Source organism: Gymnodraco acuticeps, unplaced genomic scaffold, assembly GCF_902827175.1.
Source record: "Gymnodraco acuticeps unplaced genomic scaffold, fGymAcu1.1, whole genome shotgun sequence".
Classification (NCBI taxonomy): Eukaryota; Metazoa; Chordata; class Actinopteri; order Perciformes; family Bathydraconidae; genus Gymnodraco; species Gymnodraco acuticeps.
The window spans coordinates 1,346,536-1,369,073 of record NW_022990042.1 but is presented as its reverse complement, the minus strand read 5'-3'; the positions used below and the strand labels follow the sequence as shown (position 1 = coordinate 1,369,073).

At 41.0% G+C, this 22,538-nt stretch overlaps 1 protein-coding gene across 1 annotated transcript; it reads right to left on the bottom strand.

Annotated features, from left to right (window-relative positions):
• Window positions 1-2,166: 2,166 nt before the first annotated feature.
• dipk1aa (divergent protein kinase domain 1Aa) lies at window positions 2,167-20,493 on the bottom strand. Its single transcript, XM_034215500.1, has 6 exons — window positions 19,967-20,493; window positions 7,046-7,180; window positions 6,667-6,774; window positions 6,404-6,580; window positions 6,192-6,323; window positions 2,167-5,062 (listed from the first exon to the last, which is right to left on the bottom strand). Exons 1-6 carry the CDS (start codon window positions 20,018-20,020, stop codon window positions 4,379-4,381), a joined length of 1,290 nt encoding a protein of 429 aa, XP_034071391.1. The 5' UTR covers window positions 20,021-20,493; the 3' UTR covers window positions 2,167-4,378.
• Window positions 20,494-22,538: the final 2,045 nt, after the last annotated feature.

The following is a 22,538-nucleotide window of genomic DNA, read 5'->3' as shown; positions in this document are numbered from 1 at the left end:
AGGAGAACTATCAGGCTTTACGGAAGCTCAAAGGTTAAAAATGGGAAGCTTGAATTGGGATTTTAAAAACTTAAATCCTTTCCATCAGAGCTTTATTTACTATATCAGATTTAAGGAGTTAAAGAGCTAGAACTTAGGTTTTCTCTTGTTAAAAAATATGAATTAAATGTTTTTATTTAAACAAATATATTTCAATTTCTTGATTTTTCTAATTGTGTGGAAACCATGCTCAAAGTGTAACAACTCAGTGCAGTTTAAAGAGGCCCTAAAGTACTGACAACATTTCTGTGTTGGAATTCAACCGACACTGGAATGGAGAGATTGAGATTTAAGAAACATTTGGGTCAGTCTCTTTTTTGATATGGTTAAAATACCCATAATGAACTGCTTGTAAAACAGCAATGCATTACATTTTGTGAGGTTATGTAGAACTAGTGTATGCGGGGTTCCCGTGAGGTCTTAAAAAGTCATATTTGATAATCTGAATTTAAGGCCTTAAAAAGGTCTTAAATATGACAAAAAAATAAGAAAGGTCTTAAAAATGATGGGATTTGAAAGGGACTTCTGTGTTGCGATCGCGTCTAAAATGTGTTTTTGGGGAAATGTCCGGGCTGCAAAGTAACCGGTAATAGCCTTTCAGTTCCCCCCAACAATTTGTATTGAAATAAATCAACATGGAACCAGTAATCACTAACTTTGTTTCCCCGGCCCCTTATCGGAGAACACCCAGCTAGTAACTTAGCAACCAAGCATCAGCTCGCGGCAGTCAGAAACTCATGTATCTTCGAACCTACTTACAAATAAATATGGGGAAGTGTGAGTAAGTTCAACCGTATTTGGTTGAAACCAGTGGAGGGGAATGTGTTTGAAGCCCGCTCCACCTTTTGTTGTATATAATATAGCTTCTCTCTCTCTTAACTTAAAATATAAATAATAAATACCAATAAACAAGATCAACAAATATTTTGGAGGGCACTTCCACAATCTACTAAACATATAAATATGATAAATAAATTAGACTAAAATTAATTAGATCAAATATGTTGTAGTGCACAACCAAGCAAAGCAACATTCAGTTTTTTTCGATTATGTTGTTTTCGTAATTGTGGCAGGCCAAAATCGTAATTGCGATTAAAATACGATTAATTGCACAGCCCTAACACACACACTTTTTGTCTAACACGCTAACACAGTTCTGTGTACTGTTATGCTGTTATGTTCAGTCATTGTTCTTATGTTGAACATGAATACATTTACTTTGTAAGTAATTATGGGACGTATTTCTTCTTTCATAGCAATTTTCCTTCATACTTTATTGCCGTGAAATAGGTCTTAAATTCTATTCAAAGTGGTCTTAAAAAGTCTTAAATTTGAGTAGGCGAAACCTGCAGGAACCCTGTGTATGCATTATCTTCAAATGTCTCATTCCACAGGCCATAAGACTATTAAACACCTGAGTGAACATCCACGGACATTCATCCGTTTGCATCTTGCAAATTATTTATCTATATATCATATTCCATTTACTTGTATAGACTCTTCTTGCACTATTTCATTTGTATTTACTTGCACATCTCAAAAAATTATCTTGCATGATTTTATCTTTTTTTATGTCATATATTCATGTTGCACTGTTGGAGGAGCCTGTGACTTAAGTTTTGATTGCCATATCTGCACTGTAGCTAATGGGCACATGACAATAGAATCTTGAATCATGTCTATCAATTAAAGCCAGCCGAGGCATGTAGCAACAATTATTGCCCACAAAAAAATGTGTGAAGTGAATTCTCACAAAAGTGGAAGTAGTTGGTAGTAGGTACATTCGAAAGAGGACTTGTTCTCATTTTCATGCAGCACCTCTTTTCACCTTCTGTCTGAAACCAGAGCCCAGTCTGCTCTGATTGGTTATCTGGCCGGCTCTGTTGGGATTGGTCAACCGCTTAGAGATGTCTGGCCCCTTATCACCATGTTATAGAAGTGAATAAAGGAGTCAAATGGAGGGTTTTCAGAGAGGGGGGAGTGTGTAAGAGAAACTCCCTCAGGAGGGAACACAGAGATTTGAGCCTCTGCAAGCCATTTACATGCACTAAAACCTACAGTATAATACAGGAGAAGGAAAACCCCCCAAAAGTAGGATAGGCCTCTTGAAGTAAAAAACGGTCACAGTGAAGTGGTATGTAGTTTAATTGTGCAAATCATGCTGGTCTCTTCAATAAGTCAACTTTTTTTTTACATTTTCAAAATTCAAACAGCAGCGTTGACCACAAGCTCGACATGCTACAGGTCATGTCTGTATTTAGAGTGGTTACACAAGCCAGGATGTTGAGTCGGTCTCAGCAGCTTCACAACTTCCAGAAGGGATCATGAAAAATCCTCTTTGTACAGCATTCAGATGTGACCACACGTTGATAAAGATCTCCACCATCACAGTTGGCAAACATTCGTAAATGATTTCAGGATGATCTCTATGGCACTGAAATCCCCAAAAATGTGATACAGCACAATACTACAAATGCTCTTTGTAGTGAGAAATACAAGTAGATAACATTCACAAATGAAATACATTAATATTGTCACTAGTGTTACAGGTGAGAAATGTACAGCAGTGAAGTGCACTGACATACAGAATGTTGTCGGTGGAATACTGACAGACATATCCTTCAAGTTTTCCACTTTGAATGTAATAAACGGCCTTATGCAGATGAGTGACAATTAGGAAAAGCTTCAATGCTTCTTGGCATAGACCCTCTTCTACTCTGTACCCTGTATAAAGACATGTCCTTTGTTTAATTTTGCTACAAATCTTTTCATTTTTCCCTTAAATGTTCACTTATCTGTAGGCTACGTGTTAAAGGTGAAGTCTTGTGATATTCTATACTTTAATTATTGTAAAGACAACCCCTGAAAACCAGCAGTTCATCATTCTGTACAATCTTTGTAGCCAAGTCTAAAGTGGAAGTCTTAAATACTTCAGCAGGGTGACCTTCATTTGAATGAACTTGGGTTTCATTTTGGTCAATGCCACACACTGTCCTGCTGCTTTCAATACTCACTAATGCACCAAATTTGAATTAATCTGCAGCTTAGTCTACAAGAAAAACAAAATCACTTTCTTTTAACGAGGGAAAGTACAATTTTGCAAGCCGTTTATAAAGATTTATACTCCAAGTCGTACTCTAAGACAGCGTAGTACTAACAAATAAACCTTTGTTTGGTCTTTTAACAGAATTTTCTGTAAAACGAAAATATGGAATATCACCAGCCTTATCTTAACCTTAGGTACACTCCCTGATTAAGCTATAGTGCTCAAAAGCAACTTTAAAGGAGACATATCATGCTCATTTTCAGGCTCTTACTTGTTTTATGGGTTGTAATCGATCATCTTTTCATGCTTCAATGTTCAACAAACACATTATTTTTCTCATTCTGTCACTCTAAATAACTCTCTACTCAGTGTCTGTCCAAAACAGTCCGTTTGAGCGCCTGTCTCTTTAAGACCTCGTCTTGAAAAAGCCAAGTCTGCTTTAATTGGCTTGCGAAAAGAATATGACGCAACTTTGCAAAGGTACTTGTAAAGCTGGAGAGGGAGTATATTCTAATGAGGCTACATGTGACATACGAAGGGAAGCCAAACCTGAATGACTTGTTGAATCTAACTGGGTTATCTTATTTCTCAGTTTGTGCAGAGGTAGGCTTTCCTGATATGGACTCTAAGTGCAGAAGCAATAGGAAAGTGAGATGTTCATGATATGTCCCATTCAACATAACAAAGTCAAGGATCCTATCTTATAATGGTGTCATTACACTTCCAACTGGGGCTTTGTACAACACCGTGATTTTAAATCCTTCTCAGGCCATACATACCTGCATGATTTAGTGGCAAAAACAGCAATTTGGTCTCCCAGCGCGAGACGTTTCATTTTTCCAGCAGTGCCCCCAAAAACATTCCACTGTGGTGAACAATACAATACAATATAGTGTGGCTGCATGATCTGCTTTAAGTATAACTGATGGTAACATGCAAACATTCAGTCGAGTTTAGTATTTCAAAGTTCTTAGCCTTGTTTTCCAGGCCCAACTTCTGACGCTCGGAGAGAGGAGGTAGAGTCTCCATCAGTCTGACCGTTCAAGAGTGTATAGAGTCTCCATCAGTCTGACCGTTCAAGAGTGTATAGAGTCTCCATCAGTCTGACCGTTCAAGAGTGTATAGAGTCTCCATCAGTCTGACCGTTCAAGAGTGTATAGAGTCTCCATCAGTCTGACCGTTCAAGAGTTTATAGAGTAAATAAAAACTACTTCATTAAATGTGCTATTCCTAAATCACAGCATCTTTCATACTCCGTGTGAGGAACCAACTTCAGGTGACTTCCCGTCCTTGTCACGAGTCCTTGGTGTGCGAGATCTGTCTCCACAGCAGAGCCTTCAGGTTGTTGAGAATAAGGGAGTGCTCCATGTTCATTTGTCCAGCATTACTAGCTTTGAGAGCCATGCAGGAGTACAACTGCCTCTCCAGCTCCTCCCTCATCCCTGAGGGCGCCCCCCGCAGGAGGTAGTCCTTCAGTGTGCCGCACGCCTTCGCCAGGTTGGGCTGAACTGGCTCCTCCTTGCATCGTTTCTCCGACAAATCACACAAGGTCTTGCAGTCCACCCCGTACACACAGTCAGCGTCCGTCTCGCACTTCAGCGCCCGCATGGTGCGCTTGAACTCGTCCTCAGACACCACCGCCCGGGCGTCAGTCAGACGGAGCTCGTGTCGATCGGTATAACCAAAGTGCGCTGCAGCGAGGTCACAGATCAGAAAGCTTCCGTAGGTGCCGTGGAAGAGGTCCTCCACCAGCTCCAGGAGGCCCATGGAGATCTTGGCTTTGCGAGGCCATGAGGGGGTGAACCACTGGTCCATGGAGCGCTGCATGCTACTGGGGACCCAGGACACCAGGGGCCATGGGAGAGACAAACCGTACAGGGGCCCGTAGTGGACGCGCTCCGTCATGTACAGATCCCCGCAGAAGCCCAGGAGGCGAGGAGTGTGACCGCGGTCCTGCAGCAGGAGGCCCAGCAGCACCTGGAAACAAGGCAGGAATGGGTCTCACTGAAGAGCTAGAATCATTGTTTGTTTGCAGATTAGGGTTAGTACAGATCGAGGCAAGTAAGACTAAATACTTTTTTATTGAAATGGAATGTAAGATCAAGTTCACGATAACTCATTATCTTGGATTCCACTACCTTGATTCTCATCGTGCCAACTTAAAAAACACTTCCTGCACTAAATACAGGTTTAAGCCATGCCTTTGAATACTGGTACATTCATTTGAATTTGCACTTTCTCATTTGCACATTCAGTCGTGTGGTGATGTTTGAGGTGAAGCAATGACCATTAATGGTAAAGGTTACGAGAGGTCGTTGGGAAGCAAGTTTGCGAGTGTATTTGCTAAATGAGAATTACAGTCTAGATACGACCCTTCACCATTTTGCCGTAACTAGCAGACGAGGATCATCATACATAAAGCTGTGTGAGGCTTTCTGTAAATTGTGTTGAGAAAGAAGATACCAATTATTTGGGAGATTTTTAAATTGCATGTCAGATAAAAAAACGAAATGCTACCCACCATATCTCAGCATGTTGACTTTTTAAAGATTTATTGCAGACTTGTTAAAACATATTAAAACTTATTTAAACATTAAAGGTGGGGTAGGTAATTTTGGAGAAACCAGCTAGAGTGCGCTAGAATTTGAAAATACACAGCCGGAAAAAAATCTGCCACTTCCTTACAGAGCCCCTCCTCCAACACACACGAATGCGCACATGACCAATGAGGGCACGAGATAGGTTTGTGCACAGATGGAAGGCTGACAGGCAGGTAGGCCATCCAGTTACTTTAGCCGGGCCGGCTCAGATGATTGGTCGTGCTTTTTACAGCGCCACGGCTTCCACAGATGACATTTTTATGGATTTGTTGTCAAAGCACTTCAGATATTCATTGCTATCGGGATGTTAAGAGCATTCCATGGAATATAACAAAAAGTGTATCTCGAGCCGGTTTCTCAAACTTACCTACCCCACCTTTAATTTGAATATTTTTCAAAGATCCACCAAAACATTGACACTTTTCCATGCTAAGAAATTGTATACAAAAACACCATATTTTGTGCCACAGATAACAGTTGCTAATTTCAGAGGCTTCTTATTCTACCTCATCCATCTGCAGGAGGGCCCACGCAGAGCGGGCTTCTGGTAGTGACACCCGTCCATCTGTGTTGCCGTCGGCGACAGTGAGGATCTGGCTGACGAGGCTGGCGAGGTTAGTCTGCTCTCCGAGCTTGGACTGGTGGAAAGAGAGGGGCGGAAACTTAGGGGGTCGTCCCGTCACACTAGAATGTTTGGTTGTATACGAAAGACCTTTACCTTGAGGTGATTGAAGACCATCTCTCTGAACTTCTCCACTGAGGTGCCTCTGGTGGGCTTGTCGAACACGGGGGTTTCTCTCCGGGGCTCCGGCTCCTCGCCCAGTTCTAAGTGCACAACCTCCCCCAGCTTACAGCGGATGATCCCATCGTGGTCCCCCCAGCTTCCTGTGTACACCTGGAGAACATTTACCCACATAGTAAACAAGCTGAAACATCTCGAGAAGTAGAGTTACAACTTAGTTTCCTAATTGAGCTTCCTACCTGGTTATCAGCCAGCGTTGACAGACACCTGCTCAGGTAGAGAGTGTCTTTGTCACACAGGCTGCTGCATGCAGACCCATCGATTATCCCCTTCCTGTATTTATCACACTTGGAGAAAAAGAGAAAATGTTATCATCGTGCATGTCTGATAATCAGAGAGCAGGATTATTTAATTTCTCCATCTTATCAAAAGACAAGACAAGGAGTATTCACAAAAATGTTTAGTTGCCACACACAGAAGCCAGATAAATGCATGGGGTTGGCCTTTAAACATCCTCGACCTCAGACTAGGTGTTCCTTGCAGTGGTAATTGCAAAATAAAAGTCCATTACAAAATAATCGATATAACAGGGTGGAAACAAACAAAGCCATTACTCACGATGGCGTTCTTGCACTCGTGTCCTCTGCACAGCTCTGTGTACGCTGAGTACTGCACATAGAGCACCCAGCTGCCCACCAGCACCGCCAGCCAGGTCAGGAACAGATACTTCACCCGCACGAAGGAGATCCGAGCCTGCGGAGGGGGGGCACAAACAGAAACTAGAATTAAATAAAGAGCCTGATTTACAGTCAAGATGAGATTAGTCCAACAATGTATATAAGAATGTTCAGCCTGCTGTGCAATCCTGAACATATCTAGTCATTTTTCAATGTGCATTGATCTATGTATCCAGACGGAGATGCACTGCATGTATTATCATGTTGGAGAAACGTAATACCAAAAGGGATATCTCTTCAAACCGTGGCCTGGAATAAGGGGAAAAAAATAGGACACTATTTATTTTTGTATTTCTAGAGTTCATTTGAATTGTTGCGGGTAAAGTCAAACTTTCAGTAAATGCACTTGGCACTTTGATTATGTCTCTAAAATGTGACTTTGATCTTCACATGGCAAATGTGTTGTTGCAAATGCAAAACATTTATTCTCCTCCGATTCATTTTATCTCAGGTCTTTATTAAACCCGTTCGTTTTTCCTGGGGTCTACACACAAATACTCATGCACACATAACACCCTTTCCACATAAACACAACAAACATAAGGAACACAAAAACACATCACAGGTCATTAACAGTTAATGACATCTTTAACATCATTAAGCACATTATGCTTTTTGGATGTGTTGTATAGGTTTTTGTGCATGTAAATTGTCCTCATAGGCAAAAATCCCTTTGTTTTCTTCAGTAACATAGTGCCATCACTATGTAACACGCTCCAACCAGGCTCCAACACAGCCAGCTAACCAATCAGAGCAGACTGGGCTCTGGTTTCAGACAGAGGGTGAAAAGAGGTGCTGCAGCACAGGCAGTATGAGAAATATAAAGAGCTTTTTGAACTTTAAAGCATGGAGACATGTCCCAGTAGAGGCACTACATACAGATGTGAACCTGAAAATGAGCATTAAAAAGGGCCCCTTTTTAGGAAACAACTAAATGTATCCCCTTTTGCCTGGGCCTTAAACGCTTCTGTAAATAGTAGGTTACCACGGTGACATCATGGGGTTATCCCATAACGAGTCCCTGGCTCGCTGATAGGTGGTCATATGCAACAATAGCTCATTAAGCTGGAACATTCTTTGGAGGTGCTAATTCAGTTGCTACAGTGTCACATGCCTTTCTAGTTATGCCTCTTAATGGAATGAATGTAATTACTGCCGTGTCTCAGGATGCACACATGATCACATGTCCCACAGTATGTCTGCAGACAGAGATGCTTCTAATTCAGTGCGGTATGTGATTTATTTTCCACAGTTATAAAGCACAGGCATGCAGTGAAAAAAACATAGACTTATTTACACTTTGGAAAAAGTGACAACAGAAATCTGAAGATTTATAGAACACAATTAAAAAACAGAACAAGACATACACAGATAAGAGCTGCATTCAATGTGTCTTTACTGGAATTTTATAATTGAATTACCAAAAGGATTGTTTTTAAGTACTACTTTTTAGTACGTTTTCCGTTGTTTGACAAATCCCAATGATCAGTTTATCAGAAAGTGTCTACAACGTAAGCAAGTAAAAATAAATAGAAGAAGGAACGTTGTTGGAAGGAGCAGTGAAGAAGAATGTGGGTCAGATTTGCTGTGTCAGCCACAGTCTTAGACTTTCACTTAAAACTGAACTGCAGAGAGCTTTTCTCCGAGGACTGTAACTGCACTTGGGAGGATAAAGTCATTTGATTCTCGCTCTGATCACACGGCAGGAACAGCTTATGTTCTGTATATTTTGGCAGCCTGCTGTTCCACTCACTTCAGACCAAGCACAGTTTCCAAATCCCAACGAAATATGGCCCAATGACGCAGGGAACAAGTACAAGCCTTTCTTTTTGTAATCTTGGATGTGCTGTGATTACTGCGCTTGGTAAACAGCTCTGGTTTTCTGATATATGTGCGACTTCAAATCCAAATCCAAATATTAAAGTGACAGAGACATATTCAGACATTCTATCTACCGTCATCGATTATTTTACCATTGTGAAGTTCTTGTTGGTTTGAAACTTTATGAAAAAACATATCATAGAATTTGTCCAGAACACATTTGGAACACATACCCAGGTTTAGGGAGCAACGGATTACATATAATGAGATTACGCAAACATGATACAAAAAAAGGTAGGCTAACTGTATTCCCCTACAGTTACATAGAAAAATACGTAAACATATAGGCTACTGTCATTATCTAAGGCAGGGGTGGGGAACCTCCGGCCCCCGGGCCGTATACGGCCCGCGAGACAATTTGGTGTGGCCCTCGAGGTACTTTATAAACACACGCAAAAAAGAAAAAAATTAAAGAAATCTAGATAATTAAACAAGTGAGTGCCTGTTTTTCCTGGCCAAGGTCAGGGTCCTTGAACACAACACAAGCCTTACATGTCATCACTTGGTATCTCTGACAGGGGTGTAGTTCTGACGGGGAGCACCAGAACGCAGCTCCGCTCCGGCACTTCCAAAAATTGCAGTACCCATAAGGCGCCGTACACATGCTGCAGGTTTTGCGTGGCTGTGTCTTTAGTTGTAAGACCATTGGCGATCTGCTCATCTGTCATACTGATCATACAGTCAATAACTTTGTTGTTATTAGCATCTGGTTAGCTAGCTATGCTAACGAATATAAGAAGCTTTGTCTACAACCAGTGAGGTAAAGGCACATCTTTATATGATAATTATAGTTATAAGAGAATAAAGTAAACAGGTATAAAATACTATACGACAGTAAAAAAAGTTGTTATTAATAAACAAGAATACAGTTTGAAAGGGGAGTGATTTGTAAAATATCCATAAAGAAAAAGAAAATCTGTTTACAGTTCTGTTTCATATGGATGTTGAGAGATGTATCCATAGATCTCCTAGTGTTGCTCTCAAAGTGCACCAGATTGATGCTTTTAACTTCAACATTTAAAAACAAATCTTCCCGGGGGAGCATGCCCCCCGGACCCCCCTAGAGGAGGTTAGGTACACTTAAATCATGTTCACATGGATAGGAAACTAAATACATTTGCACACATCTTGTGTCAATATCTTTCTGTTTTGGTGTTCATGCCACACCGTGCACATGCATGCATGCGCGAGTCATGGCAAGATATCTGGATTAAGAGGTTGCTTTTTCTTTGAACACATTTTTTAAAGTAACCCTCACAACTCTGCACATCACCACATTGAGCTGCAGGGAGAACACAGGAGAACTAGAATCTTCCAATTCCCTTTGTTGCTTTTCATCAAACTGCCCTTCTGTTATAGCTTTAACAACAGCTTTGTGTTAGAGCCAAGCTGCTGGAGTTTTAACACCGTCTGTCCTGAAGAGATGAACAGTGGGCCTCCAGGGAGGGACCAGGAGTATCAGGGCAGTAAAGAACAACTACACACATCAGATCTGACTCCACTGGTATGCATGGAGGTGCCACATGCATACAACGAACACACACATTCAACATGGTGGGGTAAAAGTCACATGTACATGTTGTCTGTGTGTCTCAGCATGGTTGTGCAAACCCATGATAAAGCATCCGAGTTAAAGAAGTGAAACTTGAGCAACACTTTAGTAATTTACACTGCGTCCTCTTCCATGTTACGTGATACATAAAGTTTGTCTTAACTCATGGCGCTTTTCCACTGCAGCACGTAGCGGCCCGGCACGTATTTTTTTGCTTTTCCACTAGGGGTAGTTCCGGCCCAGGGCTACTTTTTCACCTTTTTTCTGCCCCTCCAAAATCGAGGTTCTTACCGGGCCAACAACCGGGCTGAATATGCTAAACTAGTGATGTAAACACTCTCGACTGCTAAATGGTCAGAGAGAATAGCTGGCAAGGGGGCTACTACTACAACAAAATGAACATATTTTACCGTGATTTAATTGTAATACACGTTTCAAAATGATGCCGAAGTAACAACATACTGATACCGGTCTGCAGACAAGACGGCAGTTGAAAAACCTTTTAAAATGCGTGTTTTCTGAATGGAGATCGGATTGATCAGGCTAAGCTAACGCAGTATATGCTCCGTCCACACTCACAACAACGGCCTACAGACATAAATAAACCAGCGACTGTATCCGCCATGACACAGACAGTCTGTGGTTTGTACTCGTTTAACTTCTGTCTAGTTTCTGAACAGATATGAGCTCTGAGTGCTAACAGCTAACGGCTGATGTTGGTTTTGTGTTTCACATTGAAGATGACGTCACAGCAGTTTTACGCAGCGTCGCTCCGCCCGCCGAACAGCCGATCGTCCCGCCTAGGGCCTACACTGCGTTACCATAGTAACTACCCCAGTTACTAAACTGTAATGGAAACGCAGCTTAAAGTGAGCCTGGCCTACCAAGGCCAAGCTGTGCTAAGCCGTTCTAGGTCCTGCAGTGGAAAAGCGCCATAAGATAACATTAGATAAACTGAATTGATTCCTGATTGAAGGGTCAAAATAGCAGTTTAATACTAAGTATAGTATATAAAGTGTATACAAATGGCCCAGAAGTTGAACTGAATAGGTCAAGTACATAGGCTATTATAAGGAATAGAAATGTTACAATTTAAGAAAAGTGGAATACTTGAACAACAAAACCTCTTCCCCTAAAGTAAATGAGCAGTAACACAGCTGAGGCAGCAGAGCAGATAATAACACTGATGATAGAGGGAGCTTGTTAGTGCAGGCAGGAAGAATGTTAACATTGAGTTAAATGTGCAAAGCCCACATAGCACAAAGCCTGTGGGGCAAACTGTCGATCTGTCAACAGGTAGGTCAATTTACCCAGGATAAACAAGACCTTGTGACCCCCCCCCTCATTTAATTTCAAACCTTTATTTAACCAGATTGGTCCCATTGAGATCATAGATCTCTTTTTCAAGGGAGACCTGCAGCATTTAGGTTCCACATGAAACATAAAACAATAAAGGACATCATACATTATATTTACATAGTTATAGACATTTACAAGTGGCCATAGTATCAACAAGCATTTCATTTAGCCTAGCTTTAAAAACATGCAGAGGAATGAGATTGCTCAGTTTCAATTCTTGCTGAAGACTGTTCCAAGCAAGTGGAGCTGCGCACATAAAAGCTGTCTTACCTAAGACAGTCCTTGCTCTTGGCACATCTAACAATACTACATCATGCGATCTAAGACAATAGCTGCTTGCAACTCTCTGTGTTATCAGAGAGCAGATATAATACGGGAGTTTACCCACCAAAGCTTTATAAATAAACGTGTACCAATGACTGAGCCTCTTTACAGTAAGTGATGGCAGACCTGCCTTGGCATACAGGGCACAGTGATGAGTAAGTGCTTTACAATTTGTGACAAATCTCAGTGCGCTGTGATAGGCAGCATTTAACTTGTTCAGGCAATGGGCAGGTGCATTCATATACAACAAATCACCATAGTCCAGCACAGGTAAAAAGGTCACAGTGACTAGCCTTTTCCTGGCTTCAAAAGAGAAACAGGACTTGTTTCTGAAAAAGAAACCTAGTCTAACCCTCAGATTTTTAAGCAGGTTATTGACATGAAGTTTAAAAGTAAGACCATCATCAAGCCAGATACCTAGGTATTTATAACTGGTAACCACTTCAAGTACTTGTCCTTGCATAGTAACAATATCCAAAACAGGCTCTGGTGTCTTTTTAGCTTTTGAAAATAGCATTACCTTGGTTTTATCAACATTTAAAATAAGCTTAAGTTCAGCAAGCTGAGTCTGAATAATGTTAAAAACAGCCTGTAATTTTCACACCTTTAGTGTATAAAACTCCCCCACTACTTAGACTATTCCTTGCACCCCTCTTCTAGCATAAGCCTGAATGGTCTAATCCAGTGGTTCCCAAAGTGGGGGGCACGCCCCCCCTGGGAAGCGCAGAGGCATGACAGGGACCAGGAGGAAAAATGGTTATTTAAAAAAAAAAAAAAAGATAAATCATAATTTGAAAAATTATTGATTCGAAAATAATATGATACAGTACAGTACTATTACGTCTGGGTCTCTGTGTTTCATTAAAACTCGGCTCTGTGTGTGTGTGAAACCAGCCATTTTGCACGAGCGAGAGCGCACCGGGACCGGAGATCGTTGTTGTTAGCTTCTGGTGCTAGCGAGCTACGCTAATGGATATAAGGAGTTTTTTCAACAACAAAGTGGAGGAGAGTCCTCTCCTGTCAGACTGAGTGAGCTAAAGGACTCTCAGTGTTATCTCAGTGGGTCTCAAACGTTTTGGTCACTAATAATGTAAACAATTATTTCCGAGGCACACGTTTATATGATCATTATAGTTATAAAATAATAAGAGAATACATGAAAAACAGGTATGAAATACTGTATGGCAGTAAAAAAAGAATAAAGTTTAAAAGGGTGATTTGTAAAATATCCATAATTATTTAACCTGTTAAGCACTGAGCCTGTTTTTCAGGTCTCAGGCTCGAAAATGACATTTCCAGAACAAATGACCATAACTACACTTCTAAAAAGGGGGAAATTAATAATCTTTTTTCTCAAAGTAATGATAAACCTGTGAGTTGGATGTAGAGAAGTCAGAATCAATATAGATGTTTTTTATTTTAAAGAAAATTCAGATTGAACATAGTAAAAAACTGTAAATTATAGTGTCCGTCCAAAAATTATTTTGTACTTATAGTAAAAACTACCCTTGGATGATGGTAAGGTAGACTAAAAGCTTTAGGAATCCAAAGTACAACATATAATAAGTACCCTGCATCAAGATTGATGCAACACAACAAGTGACATTTGACATTTTTAGAGAGGTTTAGCAAAAAAAACTCCACCTCTGAGGTGATTTGGGTGGAAATGGCCGTTTTTACCATTTCTCTGGAACCCATTGGTCGATTTTGGTGATTGACATCTCTTTTTGACCATTAGAGCCAATAGAATCGAAGGGGGGATTTCCACATAAACACACACCTTACCATTGAGAAATGAGAGCTATGCATACACAGTTTTGCATGAGAGCGAACCTATCTCTCGCTCTGACATCTGGAAACGGAAAAGCAGGTTTATTGCTTATGGATTATCAGAAATCATTTCAAAGTGACACAGACACATTGGATTAACTTCAGCAGCGTTTTTATTGTTTTAATGCCATTGAAGACCACCTTTGACCAGACAACGACAAAGGTGAGCCATTTTGCTGTTTTTATCTACCTAGCGCCACATGTTTTGATGTCTGTTCTTGTTAATATCTTCGCGAGTTCTTATCATGGAGTGATGATGTATGTACCGATCGATTCTGTGTCATCTCACGATGCAGATCGATGACCAGTGGTTGCGTTAGACTTTTTCGTTGTCCGTCATTTTGACAGACAGGATCGTAAAATTTCCCTCATAATCCATTATTACCCGTCATTTTATTTTTCATGTTTTAATGATGAGATGAGACATATTTAATATTTATGTTTGGGTACTGAGCAGCAAATGTTCATTCATTCATTATTTTTTAATGATTCATACAGAACTTTTAAGGGCATGGAGAAAAAAAAAGATGAACAGAGACACCGACCGTGTGGTCACTTTTCATGTCAACACGAACATGAATGATTTATTTGTTCCTGCACTGACAGCACAGCAGAGGGGGGCAGAGGCCGCTAAAAACACCACGACCATTGTGCCTAAACAGGCTAATATGAACAATGCCATCGTTTTAAATGAGACAATTACAATCAAAATATGAACAAAACATTTACAAGAACAACTCAATTGACCTGCTGTAGCCTGAACGCTGATTTCTGCATCGTCGTGCACCCTCAGACAAATCCGTTACTCATCTTAGCTTTTCTACAGATGTCGCAGAACCATCTTCCCTCCTCAGCCACTTAAACTCTTGCTCCCACTGAACCTGGTACTCCCGCTTGAACTCCTTGCCACTTGCTTGCCCCTCTGCCGCTGGCTGAACGTTGTCAGTCTTAGTGGCTTGTCCTTCATCCTCCACCACATCAATCCCTTTTTTCACCTCGTTTATCTACACCATCACAATTACTGGGCTTATTAAAAAAAGCTTCGGACGATCAGCTGCCGTGACATTTTGCGATTGCTAAAGCCGTTAGTTACAGACTACAGTAGAGTCCAGTAGATCGCCCTCAGTCTACCTGGCCACTAAGGATGTAATATAATGTGGGCCGTTGGTGGACATTTTGGCGCTGTTCCGAGTTGTGTTCTAATCCGTTAAAATGACGGATTGCTTTCAGATTGTTCCGTCATTGTTACGGTGTGTCCACACAGCAGCTTTGACCAAATCTTGAAAATCCTGGAGCTGGGCGTGTCTGACAGCTTGGGGATTTCGCAACCAACAACCAATCACATGAATATCACATGAATATCCCGCCCCCGACATACAAAGCAAAAAAACCCAGTTCTTCTACACTATTGTCAAATAGGAAGGGCTATGATGAACATTTATTTTTTTAACATTTTGAACATTTATGAGATTAATGTTTATGGTGCTATTTTATGCTACATTCCATGTTGGCTAATGATACTGTCTATGCTTGCTAGCAATGAAGTAAACTAGCAACGAAGTAAACTGGATATAAAATCCCCAAACGAGCGAAAACCTACCAGTTTCCCCCACAGCCTCTGCCACCTCCCCCCATGCCTGGTTCCTCCGGTTTGTATCCCGGTAAGTAAATAGGGACTGGTCATAAAGAACCGGGTGATTTGCTACCGCAAAAACTAAGTTCTCCTCCATTTTTGTGGAATATAGAAATGAACTGCGGGTTTCGTTCTCCCAGCTTGCACGCGGTTTGATTGGCTAGTGCTTGAACTGTCAGATTTGCATAAACGGATCTGATTGGCTGTCGCTTCCAGCTCAGCCTCAAAAGTTGAACAATGTTCAACTTTGGAATCCTGAACATCCTGGAAATCCTGGAAATCTTCGCCTCGCCCCCCCACAATGCAGTTCGGCGACAAGCGAGGGAAAGTGACGTCATCCCCATTCAAAGTCAATGGGCGGAGACGCGCTGGAAGCGGTGGACAAATCGCCAAAAGCTGTTGTGTGGACGGGCCGTTAGAAAAAATCCGTCACTGACGGAAAATATTCGGTTAACGCGGTTCGGTTGGACATGCAGCTACGATAAGTAATAAGGGTATTATGAGCAGTGTTGGGACTAACGCGTTACTGTAACGCCGTTATTTTTGGCAGTAACTAGTACTCTAACGCATTACTTTTTAAATTCAGTAACTCAGTTACCGTTACTACATGGTGCGTTACTCCGTTAGTTTTTTTATATAGTCAACAGCCAGGCGAACAGAGATGAGAACTGTACTTAAGTACAGTACTTGAGTAAATGTACTTAGATACTTCCTGTGTCACATGCGGAGACGGGCTGTGGGCGTGTTTGTGTTGTTTACTAACAAGACTATCATGGCGGCGGCGGAGCTCAAGTCTAGTTTCTCCACCTGGAGATATTCTCACTATTTCACTTTTGTCGAGCACAAAGAAAAGAAAGTTTCTGTTAAATGTAAGTTGTGTCCTGGCGGGTCAAAGATCCTATCTACTGCCCAAACCAGTAATTCAAATCTCTTAAAACATCTGCAAAAACAACATGCTGGGACGAAGCTAGTAGCTAAGACCACAGAGACTCAGCCGACGCCACTCCACCTCCACCTAAGCAACAGCGGCTGGATTTTAACCAAGGGACTGCTAGCCAGGGAAAAGTCGATAAAGCCATTGTCTAGTTAGCATGATACCATGTCCGGGCGGCACACGGCACATGGGACGGAAAACTTTTTCCAACTAACTGGAGAAAGAATATACAAAAATGGAAAGCCAGCTAATATCGATGGAATCCAGATTGCATATAATGCATGTCAAGTTGATCAACAGATTGTATTATTCTCTAATGCAATAACAGTACTGAAAGGAAGGCTATAAGGGCATTAATGGGAGCCCTTTTTTTAAGTAACTAAAGCGTTACTTTTGAAGTAATGAAGTAACTAGTAATGGTAACTAGTTACTGGTTTTCAGTAATTAGCACAACACTGATTATGAGTGAGTTTCTGTGCAGTAATGCATTAGCATTTTTTCGCTCGTGGCTAATTCATAGGCTCAGCGCTAGCTTTGTGGGGTTTTAAAAAATAAAAATAAAATAAAAATCAGTTAGCTGAGTTTCTTCCCGTTACATGGATATAAAACATTCATAGTTTATTGAATATTAAGATGCACTCAGACGCTGTTTCCTGCAGATGATGCGGTTTTCCCCCCTGTATTGGGGGGGCGGTGTAGAACAGGTTAATTTAATTTGCTTACTTTAACATAATTTTTCATGGTGGGGCTAAGGTGGGGCTTAGCCATTTCTTGGTATGGCTGTAGCCTACACCAGCCATACCCTGGTGCCACCACTGCTAATCATTATAAAAGGAGTGCCTTGGAAATATTTGTTTACATAAATTGTGACCAAACCGTTTGAGACTAAAGTGAACTATCTAAACACTCAGAGTCCTTTACCTCACTGAGCTGTAGTTATCAGCCTAAATCCAACAACAATCCGCGGTACCGATGCACGCCCCCTCTCTCTCTCTCTCTTGCTCGCCCATCGTACATGGCAAATGAAAAGTGTAACCGGGGAGAAAAGGGTGTTACCTTGACTTAATTATGAATGTTGAACATCAAGGCTGAAAATTAGGATGAGCCAAACAGTCAAACATTTATTTTCCCTCCCAGAACTACCAGCGCAGCGCCACCCCAGATCTGGCGCCCTAGGCGCCGCCTATGTCGCCTGTGCCAAAGACCGGCCCTGCTGACCCCCACATTGAGAAGCACTGATAGAGAAGTCCATCTAAAAACATCCAGGACATGGTGGAACCATACTTTCCAGCATGTGCACACAGCCCTCATTGGCCAATCGGCTCGCTTCTCCCTCACTGCGAGTGGCACCCAGGTACCCTTTCAACAAAAACACCTGTAGGCTATACTGGCCCCAAAATGGTGGAAGGAGCTCCCCATTGATAACAGGACAGCTGAAAGTCTACATATTTTCAATGCAGAGTGAAAACCCATCCGTTTTGCAAGTTGGCCAATACCAATTCTCACTTCTCTGCTATTAATGTTTGGTTTATTTGAAGCCAATGCAGTAGTAGCAGTAGCAGTAGAAGTAGTAGTAATAGTAGCTGAAGCAGAACCCGTAGTTGTAGTAAGAGTAGTTTCATGTGACTTATCAAACCCGGACTATAAAAGAACTGTGGAAATCAAATGCCTTTTTGTCCTGCTTGAGTCAGACAAATGTTCAGAGGTTACGGGGACGCAGAGTTTAGTCCTGAAAATAAGTTGTAGGCAACACATGCAGGCGAAAATAGATAATGTTAGTATAAATAAAACATGGAACACCTGATGAAATCCAGATAATGGAAATAAAACGGTCTGTGTTTTACTTTGCACAGTGATTCAGATAACCCTGTAGAGTCGACCATGTCCCTGAACACACTGTGATACTCCTCCTCTGCAAACACAGGTTGGTGTGTTGCCCTTAACCAGCACGTCTAACAAGCTCAGCAGCAGTTTATGGAACCCTCTCTAATGTTTGGATTGTGTTGCAGGTGCTGGTTACAGTTTTTCTTCCTTATGTACCTGACATGGAACAACATGCAAATAATTTAAAACCTACGTCACATTATCCTTAGGGCAATATCCATCTTTTATTGCATCCTATTTCAATTCTAGTAATGTGTATTTTACATAATTACTTTGGCTTAGAGTTTAATTTCCTTATACTTTATTAAGGTCCTTATTTGTATTTCTATTACTCAAATAGATTTTAAAGGTCTTTCCTTTCATCTATTCCAGAGTCACTTAAAATAATGTATTTGTTTTATTTATTTAACTCAATATGACGGCACTTACTGTCTTAATATTGATTTAAAAGTCAGTAGGGAACAAAAATAAACACTTTTGTTCAAATATTATATCAACACTGAATATACTTAGCCAGATGTGTCCTTGTCCTACATACTCTGCACCAAAACAGGAACCGAAAACAACCCTAAGAAAATACGCAGCAACATAAAAAAAGAATAGTGATGCTTTTTCTATGTATAGAAAGGACTCAAATAAACCACTTCTGTAAGGAGTGTGTGTGTGTGTGTGTGTGTGTGTGTGTGTGTGTGTGTGTGTGTGTGTGTGTTTGTGTGTGTCTGTGTACAGAGTAGAGTAGCCTAATTGAAACCCTGGCCGGTGTAGTTAAATATTGTCTGAAGCCAGATTCAATCAGCCCAGCCATCACCTCCTGAACTAGTCCATGGACTTTAGACCGGGCACAGAGTTGTGTGCAGTCTGTACTGTATGTTGTAATGTGGCAATATGTTTACTTTCACTAGAACAAAAGCAACCATGTACTCATTCATAATCTCCTTACTGTACTGGAGGAATGGCTGGCAGTAAACCACTGGAACCCAAAAGGGATTATTGCTGCTCTGGCACTATCAGAGGTGATGAAACAACTGTGAGTGGAAGTCTGGCCATCTTCTCTGTGAGGAAAATAAAATAAAGTCATGCAAACAGAAATCCTTCCCAGGCCTGGGTAGTGGTGTTGGCATGGATTAGCAGTTCCTCCTCACATGCTATTCACACCCTCAGTGGCAGGCCTGAGCTCTGCTATGCACTCACCATTCAGGTTCTGCAGGGAGACGGTCAACTTAAGCTTTAATAAGCAGACACATTCCTCAGGTATGCTCAAACAGCCAGGCATCAGGGCGGCCCGGGGAGGAGTTGCTGCCAGCTGTCAGTCTGATGAGACCCCCACATTATACACAGGATCTCAATGCAAACACCCCCCACACATAAACCGAATCAAAAATCAATTATCAAACAGTTACATTACCTGGAAGTAGAACGACTTTTTCACCCAAGCCCGTGGAAACAGACCCTTCGCCATCACAAAAATAGATCATCACACTGTGTGGACCTGGCTGTGGGAGATCATCCACATGAGTGCGCCCTCCATATAAAAAACGCAAAGGTCGTTTTTCTACAGAAATGGCTGCATGTTCGCCTGGAGCCCCGCTACGATCCCCTGCCCGGAGCTGTGGTGCTGTCCTCCCCGTGTGACTGGCTCTGATGTTGCACTGGGTCTGCGCCTCTGCTCCTGGTGCAGCTGCTGGTTTTAAAGCCAAGCAACATAGCGTTACCTCAAGCTGGGGGGACACGTAGGATCACGGCGCACGCGCAACTCAGTCGTCTACATAAATAACGTTTTACGAGTTTTCAGGTAGTCATCCAAACTGGCGGAATGGGTGTCTGCGTGGATTCAGCAGTGTGCTGTTTTAATAGTCATTATGTGTGAGTAATGTGTGGTTCCTCCACTGAAGCTATGACCGGGTCAAGCTCGCACATTATGAGTAAGACCAACTTCCGTTAGGTCTTTCACAATAAAAGCCTGAATGTTCAAGGAAAGCCCATCTACTGACCGTACAGGTAAGAATATCATTTATTTCTAACTCTACCGAACTTGTTCATGCTGCATCACTTTTAAATGTGTTTGGGCTATGTCTTCTTTCAGACCAGTGGAAAAAACATTTTTTTAAAAGCCCATTGAGTGTTTTTTTTTACCTCTATTTGCGTAAAATTCTAAATGACAACAGCCAACGTCAATTAAAAAGAAAACGTGCAATAGGTCTATAAATAAATGTTATTCATAATTATTATTAATAAAAAAGATTAGATACATTTGTTTTCTTCACCTGCATTCTCTTCTTAAAATACGTATCTTTAAAGCACGTTGACTCAAAATACGTTTTTCTTGCTCATATAAAATCCGTGTATCTACCGTCCATTTGTTTGTCTTTATTAAACAAGTAAACGGAAGAGCGTCTGAGAGGCCTTTTTGCTTTTTACCTTACTGAATGGTCTAATGGTCACTGGAGCGAGGGGCGGGGCCAAACTCACGGAAGTTATTTCAAAGCAAAAGCACTCGTGTGCTTGGAACTGTGATAATATTATAAACAAGGTGAATGTAGCGATCACAACGAAAACAGCCAAGACACACATTGAGCCCAGCAAACTAATGTTATTAAGGGCTGTAAATATAATAGGCCTCTGTCTAAAATGGACAACATTGTTAGGAGATTTAAACTACAGCGATTCTGAACTGCGGTCACTCAGCCGTCTGTCGAGTTTGTTTTTTCAAATCAGCAGCTCTTAATTTTTCTCCCTGCTATATTCAATGAGTGATACAAATATTCTTTACCACAAGTTCTTATAAAACGGACACTCTTGGACTTGGTACTAATTTGACTGCTACCAGAAATAAAATGAAGTACTTTTACTGTGTACTTTGTGAGTAATCCTCTGTCAAAGTCCCCTTCATGTACATAATGCATGTTTATCTGCTATCTTTGATGAGTGATACAAATACAATTTTACCAGTAGTTCTTAATGAAATTGATACTGTTTGACTTTGTATTAGTTAGCCTACTACTAACAATTAATTGAAGTACTTTTACAGTGTATTTTTTGAGAAATCCTCTGTCAAAGTCCCCTGCTGAGAACACAATCAAGCCACTTCTGCTCAGTTTGATGAGGGAATTATTTTTTGTTGCCATTAGTTCTTCGTGAGATTGATTCTGTTGGACTCAGTACTACTGAAACTACCCCCACAAGTACTATGAAGTACTTACTGTGTACTTTTCCAGTAATCCTCTGTCAATGTCCCCTCCTGAGTACAATAATGCATGTTTTTCTTTTAATAAGCATTAAAAAACATTTCTTCCTGAGACTGATATTATTGGACAGAGTATTTTAAGAGGATGGTACACTCTTAAAACTATTGGGTTAAAAAATAACCCAATCATAACCCAGCTGCTGAGTCACTATAGGACAGAACACGCGCTGGGTTGTCTTAACCCATCTGCTGGGCTGGATCATTTTAACCCATGTGCTGGGTTGTTTATTTGACCCAAGCTAGTGATTGAAATTAACTATATTGTTGGGATAAATATAATATAATAATAATGTATAATGAATTATCTCCAAACACACCGTATATATATAAAAAATACATTTATTGATAATTTGAACAACATTCCATTTCCACTATAAAAGAACAATACATTTTAGCACAATACAAATTCAATATATTTAACTCTTTAAAAAAAAAAAAACACAGTGCTAGGGCCTTGAGAAATATCTGTGTATATTGTAACCATCACTTATGAGTGAACACAATTTTCAGGAACAGTTCTGCGTATTAATTTAACACATGGACCATAAAGACCCAATACATATAAAAGTATAAAACAACATCTACGAACCGTTCTTCAACTTGAAGCTGAACAGTAACAAATCTGTCAATGAACACAACAGAACACAGATGTAAAGCAGCATGATGTAAACAGAGGAGAACAGTGTGTGTGTGTGTGTGTGTGTGTGTGTGTGTGTGTGTGTGTGTGTGTGTG